The sequence below is a fragment of the Oncorhynchus mykiss genome, chromosome 1 (assembly GCF_013265735.2).
Source record: "Oncorhynchus mykiss isolate Arlee chromosome 1, USDA_OmykA_1.1, whole genome shotgun sequence".
NCBI classification, from domain to species: Eukaryota; Metazoa; Chordata; class Actinopteri; order Salmoniformes; family Salmonidae; genus Oncorhynchus; species Oncorhynchus mykiss.
This window is the reverse complement of record NC_048565.1, coordinates 86,203,621-86,217,511: the sequence shown is the minus strand read 5'-3', so window position 1 is coordinate 86,217,511 and position 13,891 is coordinate 86,203,621. Positions and strand designations below refer to the sequence as shown.

Below are 13,891 nucleotides of genomic sequence, written 5' to 3'. Positions count from 1 at the left end.
TAGGGCTCTGTGTGTCATCAACTCTCCTACAGTAGGGCTCTGTGTGTCATCAACTCTCCTACAGTAGGGCTCTGTGTGTCATCAACTCTCCTACAGTAGGTCTCTGTGTGTCATCAACTCTCCTACAGTAGGTCTCTGTGTGTCATCAACTCTCCTACAGTAGGTCTCTGTGTGTCATCAACTCTCCTAGGATGGAGAGAGGGATGGAGAGAGGGATAGAGAGAGGGATAGAGAGAGGGATAGAGAGAGGGATATAGAGAGGGATATAGAGAGGGATGGAGAGAGGGATGGAGAGAGGGATGGAGAGAGGGATGGAGGGAGGGATGGAGGGATAGAGAGAGGGATAGAGAGAGGGATATATAGAGGGATGGAGAGAGGGATGGAGGGAGGGATGGAGGGAGGGATAGATAGAGGGATATAGAGAGGGATGGAGAGAGGGATGGAGGGAGGGATAGAGAGAGGGATATAGAGAGGGAATGGAGCGAGGGATGGAGAGAGGGATGGAGAGACAGTAAGGTACAAGTGGAATAAGATTACAGTGAAATAATAATTTTGATGTAAAAAAAAAAGCTTTTTAAAAAGACAAACTCCTTCAAAATATTTTCTGATAAAAATAACAATGACAACTATTTCATAATATTGTTGACTGGTATTCCTTCGATATTGTTGTGGACATTATATAATAATGTTGACTGGTATTCCTTCGATATTGTTGTGGACATTATATAATATTGTTGACTGGTATTCCTTCGATATTGTTGTGGACATTATATAATAATGTTGACTGGTATTCCTTCGATATTGTTGTGGACATTATATAATATTGTTGACTGGTATTCCTTCGATATTGTTGTGGACATGATATAATATTGTTGACTGGTATTCCTTCGATATTGTTGTGGACGTTATATAATAATGTTGACTGGTATTCCTTCGATATTGTTGTGGACGTTATATAATATTGTTGACTGGTATTCCTTCGATATTGTTGTGGACATTATATAATATTTTGACTGGTATTCCTTCGATATTGTTGTGGACATTATATAATATTGTTGACTGGTATTCCTTCGATATTGTTGTGGACGTTATATAATAATGTTGACTGGTATTCCTTCGATATTGTTGTGGACGTTATATAATATTGTTGACTGGTATTCCTTCGATATTGTTGTGGACATTATATAATATTTTGACTGGTATTCCTTCGATATTGTTGTGGACGTTATATAATATTTTGACTGGTATTCCTTCGATATTGTTGTGGACATTATATAATATTGAATTGTCAATTAGGGCCAGGATGCAATCCGATCCCGCTTTGTCTGTAATGCATGTTTTAAAGGCAATGTACCCACGTTCATGGCCACTAAATCCACGGTAAACACTGTATCTGTCGGCTCAATCAGGAGTTACCTTTAAATGGGTCTCTGTCGGCTCAATCAGGAGTTACCTTTAAATGGGTCTCTGTCGGCTCAATCAGGAGTTACCTTTAAATGGGTATCTGTCGGCTCAATCAGGAGTTACCTTTAAATGGGTCTCTGTCGGCTCAATCAGGAGTTACCTTTAAATGGGTCTCTGTCGGCTCAATCAGGAGTTACCTTTAAATGGGTCTCTGTCGGCTCAATCAGGAGTTACCTTTAAATGGGTCTCTGTCGGCTCAATCAGGAGTTACCTTTAAATGGGTCTCTGTCGGCTCAATCAGGAGTTACCTTTAAATGGGTCTCTGTCGGCTCAATCAGGAGTTACCTTTAAATGGGTCTCTGTCGGCTCAATCAGGAGTTACTTTTAAATGGTGCATTGTAGATAATGAATCCCAGTCTAAGACTGTACTGACATGTACAGTAGATATTGAATCCCAGTCTAAGACTGTACTAACATGTACAGTAGATATTGAATCCCAGTCTAAGACTGTACTGACATGTACAGTAGATATTGAATCCCAGTCTAAGACTGTACTGACATGTACAGTAGATATTGAATCCCAGTCTAAGACTGTACTGACATGTACAGTAGATATTGAATCCCAGTCTAAGACTGTACTGACATGTACAGTAGATATTGAATCCCAGACTGACTGTACTGACATGTACAGTAGATATTGAATCCCAGTCTAAGACTGTACTGACATGTACAGTAGATATTGAATCCCAGTCTAAGACTGTACTGACATGTACAGTAGATATTGAATCCCAGTCTAAGACTGTACTAACATGTACAGTAGATATTGAATCCCAGTCTAAGACTGTATTGACATGTACAGTAGATATTGAATCCAGTCTAAGACTGTACTGACATGTACAGTAGATATTGAATCCCAGTCTAAGACTGTACTGACATGTACAGTAGATATTGAATCCAGTCTAAGACTGTACTGACATGTACAGTAGATATTGAATCCCAGTCTAAGACTGTACTGACATGTACAGTAGATATTGAATCCCAGTCTAAGACTGTACTGACATGTACAGTAGATATTGAATCCCAGTCTAAGACTGTACTGACATGTACAGTAGATATTGAATCCCAGTCTAAGACTGTACTGACATGTACAGTAGATATTGAATCCCAGTCTAAGACTGTATTGACATGTACAGTAGATATTGAATCCCAGTCTAAGACTGTACTGACATGTACAGTAGATATTGAATCCCAGTCTAAGACTGTACTGACATGTACAGTAGATATTGAATCCCAGTCTAAGACTGTACTGACATGTACAGTAGATATTGAATCCCAGTCTAAGACTGTACTGACATGTACAGTAGATATTGAATCCCAGTCTAAGACTGTATTGACATGTACAGTAGATATTGAATCCCAGTCTAAGACTGTACTGACATGTACAGTAGATATTGAATCCCAGTCTAAGACTGTACTGACATGTACAGTAGATATTGAATCCCAGTCTAAGACTGTACTGACATGTACAGTAGATATTGAATCCAGTCTAAGACTGTACTGACATGTACAGTAGATATAGATATTGAATCCCAGTCTAAGACTGTACTGACATGTACAGTAGATATTGAATCCCAGTCTAAGACTGTACTGACATGTACAGTAGATATTGAATCCCAGTCTAAGACTGTATTGACATGTACAGTAGATATTGAATCCCAGTCTAAGACTGTACTGACATGTACAGTAGATATTGAATCCCAGTCTAAGACTGTACTGACATGTACAGTAGATATTGAATCCCAGTCTAAGACTGTACTGACATGTACAGTAGATATTGAATCCAGTCTAAGACTGTACTGACATGTACAGTAGATATAGATAATGAATCCCAGTCTAAGACTGTACTGACATGTACAGTAGATACTGAATCCCAGTCTAAGACTGTACTGACATGAACAGTAGATATTGAATCCCAGTCTAAGACTGTATTGACATGTACAGTAGATATTGAATCCCAGTCTAAGACTGTACTGACATGTACAGTAGATATTGAATCCCAGTCTAAGACTGTACTGACATGTACAGTAGATATTGAATCCAGTCTAAGACTGTACTGACATGTACAGTACATATTGAATCAGTCTAAGACTGTACTGACATGTACAGTAGATATTGAATCCCAGTCTAAGACTGTACTGACATGTACAGTAGATATTGAATCCCAGTCTAAGACTGTACTGACATGTACAGTAGATATTGAATCCCAGTCTAAGACTGTACTGACATGTACAGTAGATATTGAATCCCAGTCTAAGACTGTACTGACATGTACAGTAGATATTGAATCCCAGTCTAAGACTGTATTGACATGTACAGTAGATATTGAATCCCAGTCTAAGACTGTACTAACATGTACAGTAGATATTGAATCCCAGACTGACTGTACTGACATGTACAGTAGATATTGAATCTCCCATTGACATCACATCCATATGACTTCTATCACGATTCTCATCCAGTAAGGGAATCTAATGGGCAGGGGGCTGTATAGTATGGATATCACATCACAATCTGTTGGGTATGACACCCCTCTCTAAGGAGTTTATTTAAAGGAGTCTGGATCAAGTCTGGCTCGGTCACATGATTGGGGTGAATGTGTCTGGTCACATGATGGTGGTGGATGTCTGGTCACATGGTTGGGGTTGATGTGTTTGGCTTGGTCACATGATGGTGGTGGATGTGTCTGGCTTCGTCACATGATGGTGGTGGATGTGTCTGTGGTGCTGGAGGAGTAGTTAAAGGCTTCAGTGGTCCAAGATGCGAAGGTTGCCCGACACAATCTTGTTCTCCAGTATCGTTCCAGCCGGGATGTCGATACGATCTCCGTGATTGGCTATGATGATGACCGTTCCCTACAGGGAGGAGAGGAGGGGCGTAAAGGGGTTAAAAAGGCAGGTTCAGGTTCAGTTTATTTGCTTTTTAATTAAAAAACAACAACTTTATTTTAGATTTTCAGATATAGCAACAAAAACAGTACAACCCCTCATTCTCCCTCCCTCCACCCACTCCTTCCTCCACCCACTCCTTCCTCCCTCCCCACCCTCCCTCCCCTCCCTTCACCCACCTCTCCCCCTCCCTCCCTCCACCTACCCCTCCCTCCACCCCCCTCCCCTACTCCACCCACCCCTCCCAACCCTCCACCCACCCCTCCCTCCCCTGAACCCACCCCTCCCTCCCCTCCACCCACCCTCCTCCTAGCTGGAGGTAACATTGTTGGTGCGAACAGAAGCCACTAGGGACGAGTACAAAATCTTAATTCAGGAAAAGAATGATGGACCAAACCCAAATCTCTCTAGTACTGTAAATAGAGAGATAGTACTGTACTGTAGTCTCTAGTACTGTAAATAGAGAGATAGTACTGTAGTCTGTACTGTAGTCTCTAGTACTGTAAATAGAGAGATAATACTGTACTGTAGTCTGTACTGTAGTCTCTAGTACTGTAAATAGAGAGATAGTACTGTACTGTAGTCTGTACTGTAGTCTCTAGTACTGTAAATAGAGAGATAGTACTGTACTGTAGTCTGTACTGTAGTCTGTACTGTAGTCTCTAGTACTGTAAATAGAGATAGTACTGTACTGTAGTCTGTACTGTAGTCTCTAGTACTGTAAATAGAGAGATAGTACTGTACTGTAGTCTGTACTGTAGTCTCTAGTACTGTAAATAGAGAGATAGTACTGTACTGTAGTCTGTACTGCAGTCTCTAGTACTGTAAATAGAGAGATAGTACTGTACTGTATGTAGTCTGTACTGTAGTCTCTAGTACTGTAAATAGAGAGATAGTACTGTACTGTATGTAGTCTGTACTGTAGTCTCTAGTACTGTAAATAGAGAGATAGTACTGTACTGTAGTCTGTACTGTAGTCTCTAGTACTGTAAATAGAGAGATAGTACTGTACTGTAGTCTGTACTGTAGTCTCTAGTACTGTAAATAGAGATAGTACTGTACTGTAGTCTGTACTGTAGTCTCTAGTACTGTAAATAGAGAGATAGTACTGTACTGTAGTCTGTACTGTAGTCTCTAGTACTGTAAATAGAGAGATAGTACTGTACTGTAGTCTGTACTGTAGTCTGTACTGTAGTCTCTAGTACTGGAAATAGAGAGATAGTACTGTAGTCTGTACTGTAGTTTCTAGTACTGTAAATAGAGAGATAATACTGTACTGTAGTCTGTACTGTAGTCTCTAGTACTGTAAATAGATATTCCCACCCAACCTGGTCGAAAGCCTTCTCAGCATCAAGAGAGCTGACGACCTCTGGCTGTAGAGTTGAGTGGGCAGCATAGAGAACATTACATAGCCGGTTCATACTACAGAAAGATTGTCCACCTGAGATAAATCCGGTTTGGTCACAGTTAATTATATTAGGCATTAGTCCCTAAACGGCGCGAGACGACCTTAGTGAGAATGTTATAATCGCAGCACAAAAGGCTTACAGGGCGGTATGAGCCACAGTCAGGGGGATTCTTGTCTTTTTTAAGCAAAACCTAAATAGTCGCCTGGGTGTCTGTGGCAGTTTCTGACTAGAAAGGATTTCAATGTACATTGAGCTGAGGATAGGGGATAATTTAGAGGAGAAGGCTTTATAAAATTCAACAGGGAAGCCATCAGGCCCAGGGGCTTTACCGCTCTGCATGGACTGGATTGCCAGAATAGCTTCATCATCACTTACTGAGGCATCCATGTTGGTTTGTTCATCTGAATTGAGACAGGGGATGTCCACATTGTCTAGAAATGCAGGCACACAAGATGTGTCAGGAAGAGCAGAATTGCTTAAATTGATTGTTGATTTCTTTGGGATTGGTGGAAGTTAAATCAGCTGTTAACACAGATATCAGGTATGGTGCTGCTAGCAGCAGATTGTCGAAGCTGGTGAGATAACAACTTGTTCAGAGAATCTTTACCTCGACTTAAACAGAAGCTGCTCCGTTTGTTTGGTGGAAAGATTGTCAAATTCTGATTGGTGTAGCAGTCTCTCTTTTGTAGAGTTCAGGAATTGGAGACGAGGCATATCTGTTGTCCACATCTAGAATGAGTTGTTATAGCGTCGCTAAGCGTTTGCTGTTCGTTGTCATATGCTGTGTATAAAATAATGTAGCCCCTTATATAAGGTTTTAACATCTCACACACAGTAGAATGAGACATGTCAGGGGTGACGTTGATCTGTAAAAAGACATCAATGTGAGTTTATATGTATTTTTTAAAGGCACTACCGGATAGTAGTAGTGGGTCAAGTCGTCTCGTGAGTAGTGACACAGTACTGTCCGGAGAGTGGATATCTAGCTGGACAGGTCTATGGTCTGAGATAGGACAGGTCTACGGTCTGAGATAGGACAGGTCTATGGTCTGAGATAGGACAGGTCTATGGTCTGAGATAGGACAGGTCTATGGTCTGAGATAGGACAGGTATATAGTCTGAGATAGGACAGGTCTATGGTCTGAGATAGGACAGGTAGGTCTATGGTCTGAGATAGGACAGGTCTATGGTCTGAGATAGGACAGGTCTATGGTCTGAGACAAGGATATTGTGATATTGGCTATTAGTTACAAAAAGAAGAATTTTTTCCAGCAGGAAAAAGTCAATCCTACAGTATGAGTGGTGAACTGGAGGAAACAAGTCAATCCTACAGTATGAGTGGTGAACTGGAGGAAACAAGTCAATCCTACAGTATGAGCGGTGAACTGGAGGAAACAAGTCAATCCTACAGTATGAGCGGTGAACTGGAGGAAACAAGTCAATCCTACAGTATGAGCGGTGAACTGGAGGAAACAAGTCAATCCTACAGTATGAGCGGTGAACTGGAGGAAACAAGTCAATCCTACAGTATGAGTGGTGAACTGGAGGAAACAAGTCAATCCTACAGTATGAGCGGTGAACTGGAGGAAACAAGTCAATCCTACAGTCTATTTAGTGTATGTAAACTTCTGACCCACTGGAATTGTGATACAGTGATTTATAAGTTAAATAATCTGTCTGTAAACAATTGTTGGATAAATGACTTGTGTCATGCACAAAGTAGAGGTCCTAACCGACTTGCCAAAACTATAGTTTGTTAACAAGAAATTTGTGGAGTGGTTGAAAAACGAGTTTTAATGACTCCAACCTAAGTGTATGTAAACTTCCAACTTCAACTGTATCATTGTTATTGTAAAGTTCCTTCATTCCATCTGGGCCCATCACAGATGTTTCTCTGAGATAATAGAGGACTAAGAATCTCCCTGATCATGTGACCTAGCCAGAAAAACCTCAGGGGCCTGTGAACTCACCTTGAGAGAAACTTGTTTTCCAAACGTGACGTCACCGGACACAGTCAGGTGATCCAGCTCCAGCATATCAGGGATGCTCTCGAACCGCGTCTGGTATTCCTGGACCTTAGCACAGACAGACAGACAGACGGGTATGTCATTCTGAGTTTAGAGCAGTAACACATACTTTGAGGAGAGGGAGGGAAAGAGAGAGCTCTATCTTGGTATGTTTTTTCCCACTGGATGACCTATATAAACATAGGGTGAATGTATGGTAGTACAACAATAGAGCATCAGCTCAACACCAACAGAACATGTATGCAGAGTTTTTAACCTTTATTTAACCAGGCAAGTCAGTTAATTAAGAACAAATTATTATTTACAATGACAGCCTACCAAAAGGCAAAAGAACTCCTGCAGGGACGGGGGATCAATTTTTAAAATATATATAAATAAATAACTTAGAAATATAATAATAAATTTGAAATATAGGACAAAACACACATCACGACAAGAGAGACAACACTACATAAAGAGAGACCTAAAGACAACAACATAGCAAGGCAGCAACACACGACAATACAGCATGGTAGCAACATGACAACAACATGGTAGCAAAACAACGTGGTAGCTTACATTGTACAACAGCTGTAGAAACAAACACTGTAAAAGTGTGAACAATTTATGAGTATTATTTCCTGATAGTTGCTGGTAGAGAATAATCTACACAGGCCCTTCTAATCAGCAGGTCTTGCATGGGTGGAGTTTTGGCTTGCCTGGTGACATCACCAGTCTGTATTTTAGTTAAATAGACCAATGAGAAAAACAGTTCCAAACCTCTCTGCCAATAACAGCTAGTTTTCCGTTTTCAGAGATCACTCCCAGACAGTCCAAGCAAAATTCTTACAGTAAATAGAGACAAATATATTTAAAAGTTACCTTGTCCAAGAGAAGGTCATCAAAACGTCATTCCAGGGTAAGCTGTTTCTAAAATCCCCTATGGGAAAACTGTATGGTGGAAAAACGACTGGAACCATTTCCCTGTTTGACTGCTAGGTTTTATGGGTATTATGACACCTCCACCGTGGGGCTCTATTTAAGATTAAAACCAATATTTATTGGTTGCTCAAATGCAATGCGCTTGTCAACAAAGCACCTTTGATTAAATCTTGCCCTCAGCAGTGGAAATCCAGCCTTACCTTAGTAAAGGAGCTGCCCAGCTTGATGTGGGGCGTGGTTAAGGTTAGTTAGTAGTTACAGTAAGGTTAGGGTTACGTTAGTTACCTTAGTAAAGGAGCTGCCCAGCTTGACGTGGGGCGTGGTTAAGGTTAGTTAGTAGTTATAGTAAGGTTAGGGTTACGTTAGTTAACTTAGTAAAGGAGCTGCCCAGCTTGACGTGGGGCGTGGTTAAGGTTAGTTAGTAGTTACAGTAAGGTTATGGTTACGTTAGTTACCTTAGTAAAGGAGCTGCCCAGCTTGACGTGGGGAGTGGTTAAGGTTAGTTAGTAGTTATAGTAGTAGTAAGGTTAGGGTTACGTTAGTTACCTTAGTAAAGGAGGTTAGTTAGTAGTTACAGTAAGGTTAGGGTTACGTTAGTTACCTTAGTAAAGGAGCTGCCCAGATTGACGTGGGGCGTGGTTAAGGTTAGTTAGTAGTTATAGTAAGGCTAGGGTTACGTTAGTTACCTTAGTAAAGGAGCTGCCCAGCTTGACGTGGGGCGTGGTTAAGGTCAGTTAGTAGTTATAGTAAGGTTAGGGTTACGTTAGTTACCTTAGTAAAAGAGCTGCCCAGCTTGACGTGGGGCGTGGTAGGGAACTCTCTCTTCTGGCTCATGGTGAGAGAGCCCGCCTCCAGGCTGTAGAGGTTGGACATGACCAATAGGAGGTCGGAGACGGTCTTGACGGGCAGGAAGCGGGATCGCGGCACGTTGATGCCCAGGGCGTTGTCGAAGCTCTTGATGGCCGCGCCCACCGCCGTCTCCAGCTGGATCACGTTCTGACCGCCGTCCAGTGTCTGGCAGGAGAACAGGTGGTTAGTGACGCACGCACGCACGCACGCACACAAGGATGTAGGTAGTGGATTCATATACAGACACACACGCACACATACACAAACAAACTGAAGAATGTACTGTAGGCCTCAGGTAGTGGGTTCAGATGGAGAACCTCTGAGCTAGTCACGAGACAAGTTTTAGGCTGCTTCACTAGGATCTGAATGATCCACTTAATATGAAAGAGGGAGAATATCACAGTGAGTTATGTAATGAAATAACACATCCCCACCTGCAGCGTACAGTAGTGTCCTGTTACCTACATCTACTAGCTAACAACATCAGGGCAGTAGTTCTATAATATACAGTAGTGTTCTGTTACCTACATCTACTAGCTAACAACATCAGGTCAGTAGTTCTATAATATACAGTAGTGTTCTGTTACCTACATCTACTAACTAACAACATCAGGTCAGTAGTTCTATAATATACAGTAGTGTTCTGTTACCTACATCTAACAACATCAGGTCAGTAGTTCTATAATATACAGTAGTGTTCTGTTACCTACATCTAACAACATCAGGTCAGTAGTTCTATAATATACAGTAGTGTTCTGTTACCTACATCTAACAACATCAGGTCAGTAGTTCTATAATATACAGTAGTGTTCTGTTACCTACATCTAACAACATCAGGTCAGTAGTTCTAGAATATACAGTAGTGTTCTGTTACCTACATCTAACAAAATCAGGTCAGTAGTTCTGTAATATACAGTAGTGTTCTGTTACCTACATCTACTAGCTAACAACATCAGGGCAGTAGTTCTATAATATACAGTAGTGTTCTGTTACCTACATCTAACAACATCAGGTCAGTAGTTCTATAATATACAGTAGTGTTCTGTTACCTACATCTACTAGCTAACAACATCAGGTCAGTAGTTCTATAATATACAGTAGTGTTCTGTTACCTACATCTACTAGCTAACAACATCAGGTCAGTAGTTCTATAATATACAGTAGTGTTCTGTTACCTACATCTACTAGCTAACAACATCAGGTCAGTAGTTCTATAATATACAGTAGTGTTCTGTTACCTACATCTACTAGCTAACAACATCAGGTCAGTAGTTCTAGAATATACAGTAGTGTTCTGTTACCTACATCTAACAACATCAGGGCAGTAGTTCTATAATATACAGTAGTGTTCTGTTCACTACATCTACTAGCTAACAACATCAGATCAGTAGTTCTATAATATACAGTAGTGTTATGTTACCTACATCTAACAACATCAGGTCAGTAGTTCTATAATATACAGTAGTGTTCTGTTACCTACATCTAACAACATCAGGTCAGTAGTTCTATAATATTCAGTAGTGTTCTGTTACCTACATCTACTAGCTGACAACATCAGGTCAGTAGTTCTATAATATACAGTAGTGTTCTGTTACCTACATCTAACAACATCAGGGCAGTAGTTCTATAATATACAGTAGTGTTCTGTTACCTACATCTAACAACATCTCTGCATCACTCCCCCAATCAGGCCTTTTATGGTAGAGTGGCCAGATGGAAGCCACTCCTCAGTAAAGGGCACATGACAGCCCGCTTGGAGTTTGCCAAAAGGCACCTAAAGACTTTCAGATCATGAGAAACAAGACTCTCTGGTCTGATCAAACCAAGATTTAACTCTTTGGCCTGAATGCAAAGCGTCACGTCTGGAGAAAACCTGGCACCATTCCTATGGTGAAGCATGGTGGTGGCAGCATCATGCCGTGGGGATGTTTTTCAGCGGCAGAGACTGGGAGACTAGTCAGGAACAAGGAAAAGATGAATGGAACAAAGTACAGAGAGATCCTTGATCCTGCTCCAGAGTGCCCATGACTTCAGACTGTGGCGAAGGTTCACCTTCTAACGGGACAATGACCCTAAGCACACAGCTAAGAGAAAGCAGAAGTGGCTTGAATGTCCTAAATGTCCTTGTGTGTGGCCCAGCCAGAGCCCGGACTTGAACATCTCTGGAGAGACCTAAAAATAGCTGTGCAGCAACGCTCCCCATCCAACCTGACAGAGCTTGAGAGGATTTGCCGAGAAGAATGGGAGAAACTCCCCAAATACAGGTGTGCCAAGCTTGTAGAGTCATACCCAAGAAGACTGGAGGCTGTGATCACTGCTTCAACAAAGTACTGAGTAAAGTAAATACTTATGTAAATATGATATTTAAATTTCTAAAACCCTGTTTTTGCTTTGTCATTATGGAGTACAGTGTGTAGATTGATGATGAAAAAACAATAATTGAATCCATTTTAGAATAAGGCTGTAACGTAACAAAATATGGAAAAAGAGAAGGGGTCTGAATACTTTCCCAAGGCACTGTATATCCAATAGAAGTAGCAGTCTCTGAAATGTCTCAGGGCAGCTCCACTCTGTAATGTCTCAGGGCAGCTCTACTCTGTAATGTCTCAGGGCAGCTCCACTCTGTAATGTCTCAGGGCAGCTCCACTCTGTAATGTCTCAGGACAGAGTCACTCTGTAATGTCTCAGGGCAGAGTCACTCTGTAACTCTGTAAAGAACATTCCAGAGCATGAGTTAATGTTTCTGTTCTATACCGTACCAGGAAGCGATGGTTCCAGTTTGGAGTAGGAGGGCCAGACACTGGTCTATACAATGAAAACTGTTGACACAGCAGATACTGTCTGCTATGAATGATAGATATCTTTCATACAGATCTTAACCTTGTGACCCGTCCTATATATCTGTTGTTCGTCATGTAGGTTTAAAGGGGTGTATCTTGGCTTTAAAAGATCTTTGTACTTTTGTCTCGTGGCTCTCAACGAATCATTTGATCGTGATTCGTCGACCAGCCATCATTATCGTAGAGCACTCAATCGATTCACTTTGAATGAGAAGTGTAATCTTAGATAATACAGCCATGCACCCCCCCCCCCCCCCCCCCCCATATGCAGACTCACAACCCCCCCCCCCCCCCCTGCCCACATGCAGACTCACCCACCCCCCCATGCCCACATGCAGACTCACACACCCCCCACCCACCCCTGCCCACATGCAGACTCACAACCCCACCCCCCCCCACCCCTGTCCACATGCAGACTCACACACCCATCCACACAAACACTCTTTATCTGCAGTAAAGAGGTTTTAGAATGTGAGCTTTAGTGAGACTGCAGGACATCATTTATTGAGGAGGGCTGTCCTCTGGGCTTTAGTGAGACTGCAGGACATCATTTATTGAGGAGGGCTGTCCTCTGGCCTTTAGTGAGACTGTAGGACATCATTTATTGAGGAGGGCTGTCCTCTGGGCTTTAGTGAGACTGTAGGACATCATTTATTGAGGAGGGTTGTCCTCTGGGCTTTAGTGAGACTGCAGGACATCATTTATTGAGGAGGGCTGTCCTCTGGCCTTTAGTGAGACTGCAGGACATCATTTATGGAGAAGGGTTGTCCTCTGGGCTTTAGTGAGACTGCAGGACATCATTTATTGAGGAGGGCTGCCCTCTGGGCTTTAGTGAGACTGCAGGACATCATTTATTGAGGAGGGATGTCCTCTGGGCTTTAGTGAGACTGCAGGACATCATTTATTGAGGAGGGCTGTCCTCTGGGCTTTAGTGAGACTGTAGGACATCATTTATTGAGGAGGGATGTCCTCTGGGCTTTAGTGAGACTGTAGGACATCATTTATTGAGGAGGGATGTCCTCTGGGCTTTAGTGAGACTGCAGGACATCATTTATTGAGGAGGGATGTCCTCTGGAACGGCGTGGTGGTGTCCCTCTATAGGCAGCACTTTGCTATATATACAGGGAGCTCCAATAGTTCTGGGACAGTGACAAATATTTTGCTGTTTCGTCTCTGTACTCCAGCACTTTGGATTGGAAATGATACAGTGACTACGAGGTTAAAGTGCCGACTGTCAGCTTTCATTTGAGGGTATTTGATAAATAATGATGAGTGAGAAAGTTTACGGACGCATAAATATCACAACCCCAAGACATGCTAACATCTCAGCCTTACAATAACAGGGGAGGTTAGCATACCCCCAAGACATGCTAACATCTCAGCCTTACAATAACAGGGGAGGTTAGCATACCCCCAAGACATGCTAACCTCTCAGCCTTACAATATCAGGTGAGGTTAGCATACCCCTAAGACATGCTAACACCTCACCATTACAA

General features: G+C 42.0%; 1 protein-coding gene and 1 long non-coding RNA gene across 5 annotated transcripts in view; both read right to left on the bottom strand.

Moving 5' to 3' along the window:
* Positions 1 to 609: 609 nt before the first annotated feature.
* Positions 610 to 1,934, bottom strand: LOC118966021. The gene is made up of 2 exons (XR_005053220.1): positions 1,491 to 1,934; positions 610 to 1,416 (listed from the first exon to the last, which is right to left on the bottom strand). It is a non-coding gene; the product is annotated as an uncharacterized LOC118966021 (long non-coding RNA).
* A 1,937-nt stretch (positions 1,935 to 3,871) lies between these two features.
* Positions 3,872 to 13,891, bottom strand: part of LOC110531757 (UTP--glucose-1-phosphate uridylyltransferase) — a 59,385-nt gene continuing 49,365 nt past the window's right edge. For 3 of the 4 annotated variants that reach the window (XM_036987739.1, XM_036987722.1, XM_036987733.1), the window contains exons 9-11: positions 9,478 to 9,720; positions 7,729 to 7,833; positions 3,880 to 4,316 (exon numbers count right to left, since the gene is read on the bottom strand). In XM_036987739.1, the coding sequence (XP_036843634.1) occupies positions 4,209 to 4,316; positions 7,729 to 7,833; positions 9,478 to 9,720 (456 nt within the window). In that variant the 3' untranslated portion in view covers positions 3,880 to 4,208. Of the gene's footprint in view, positions 4,317 to 7,728; positions 7,834 to 9,477; positions 9,721 to 13,891 lie in introns of all 4 variants that reach the window. The other variant, XM_036987726.1, reaches the window with a different exon arrangement.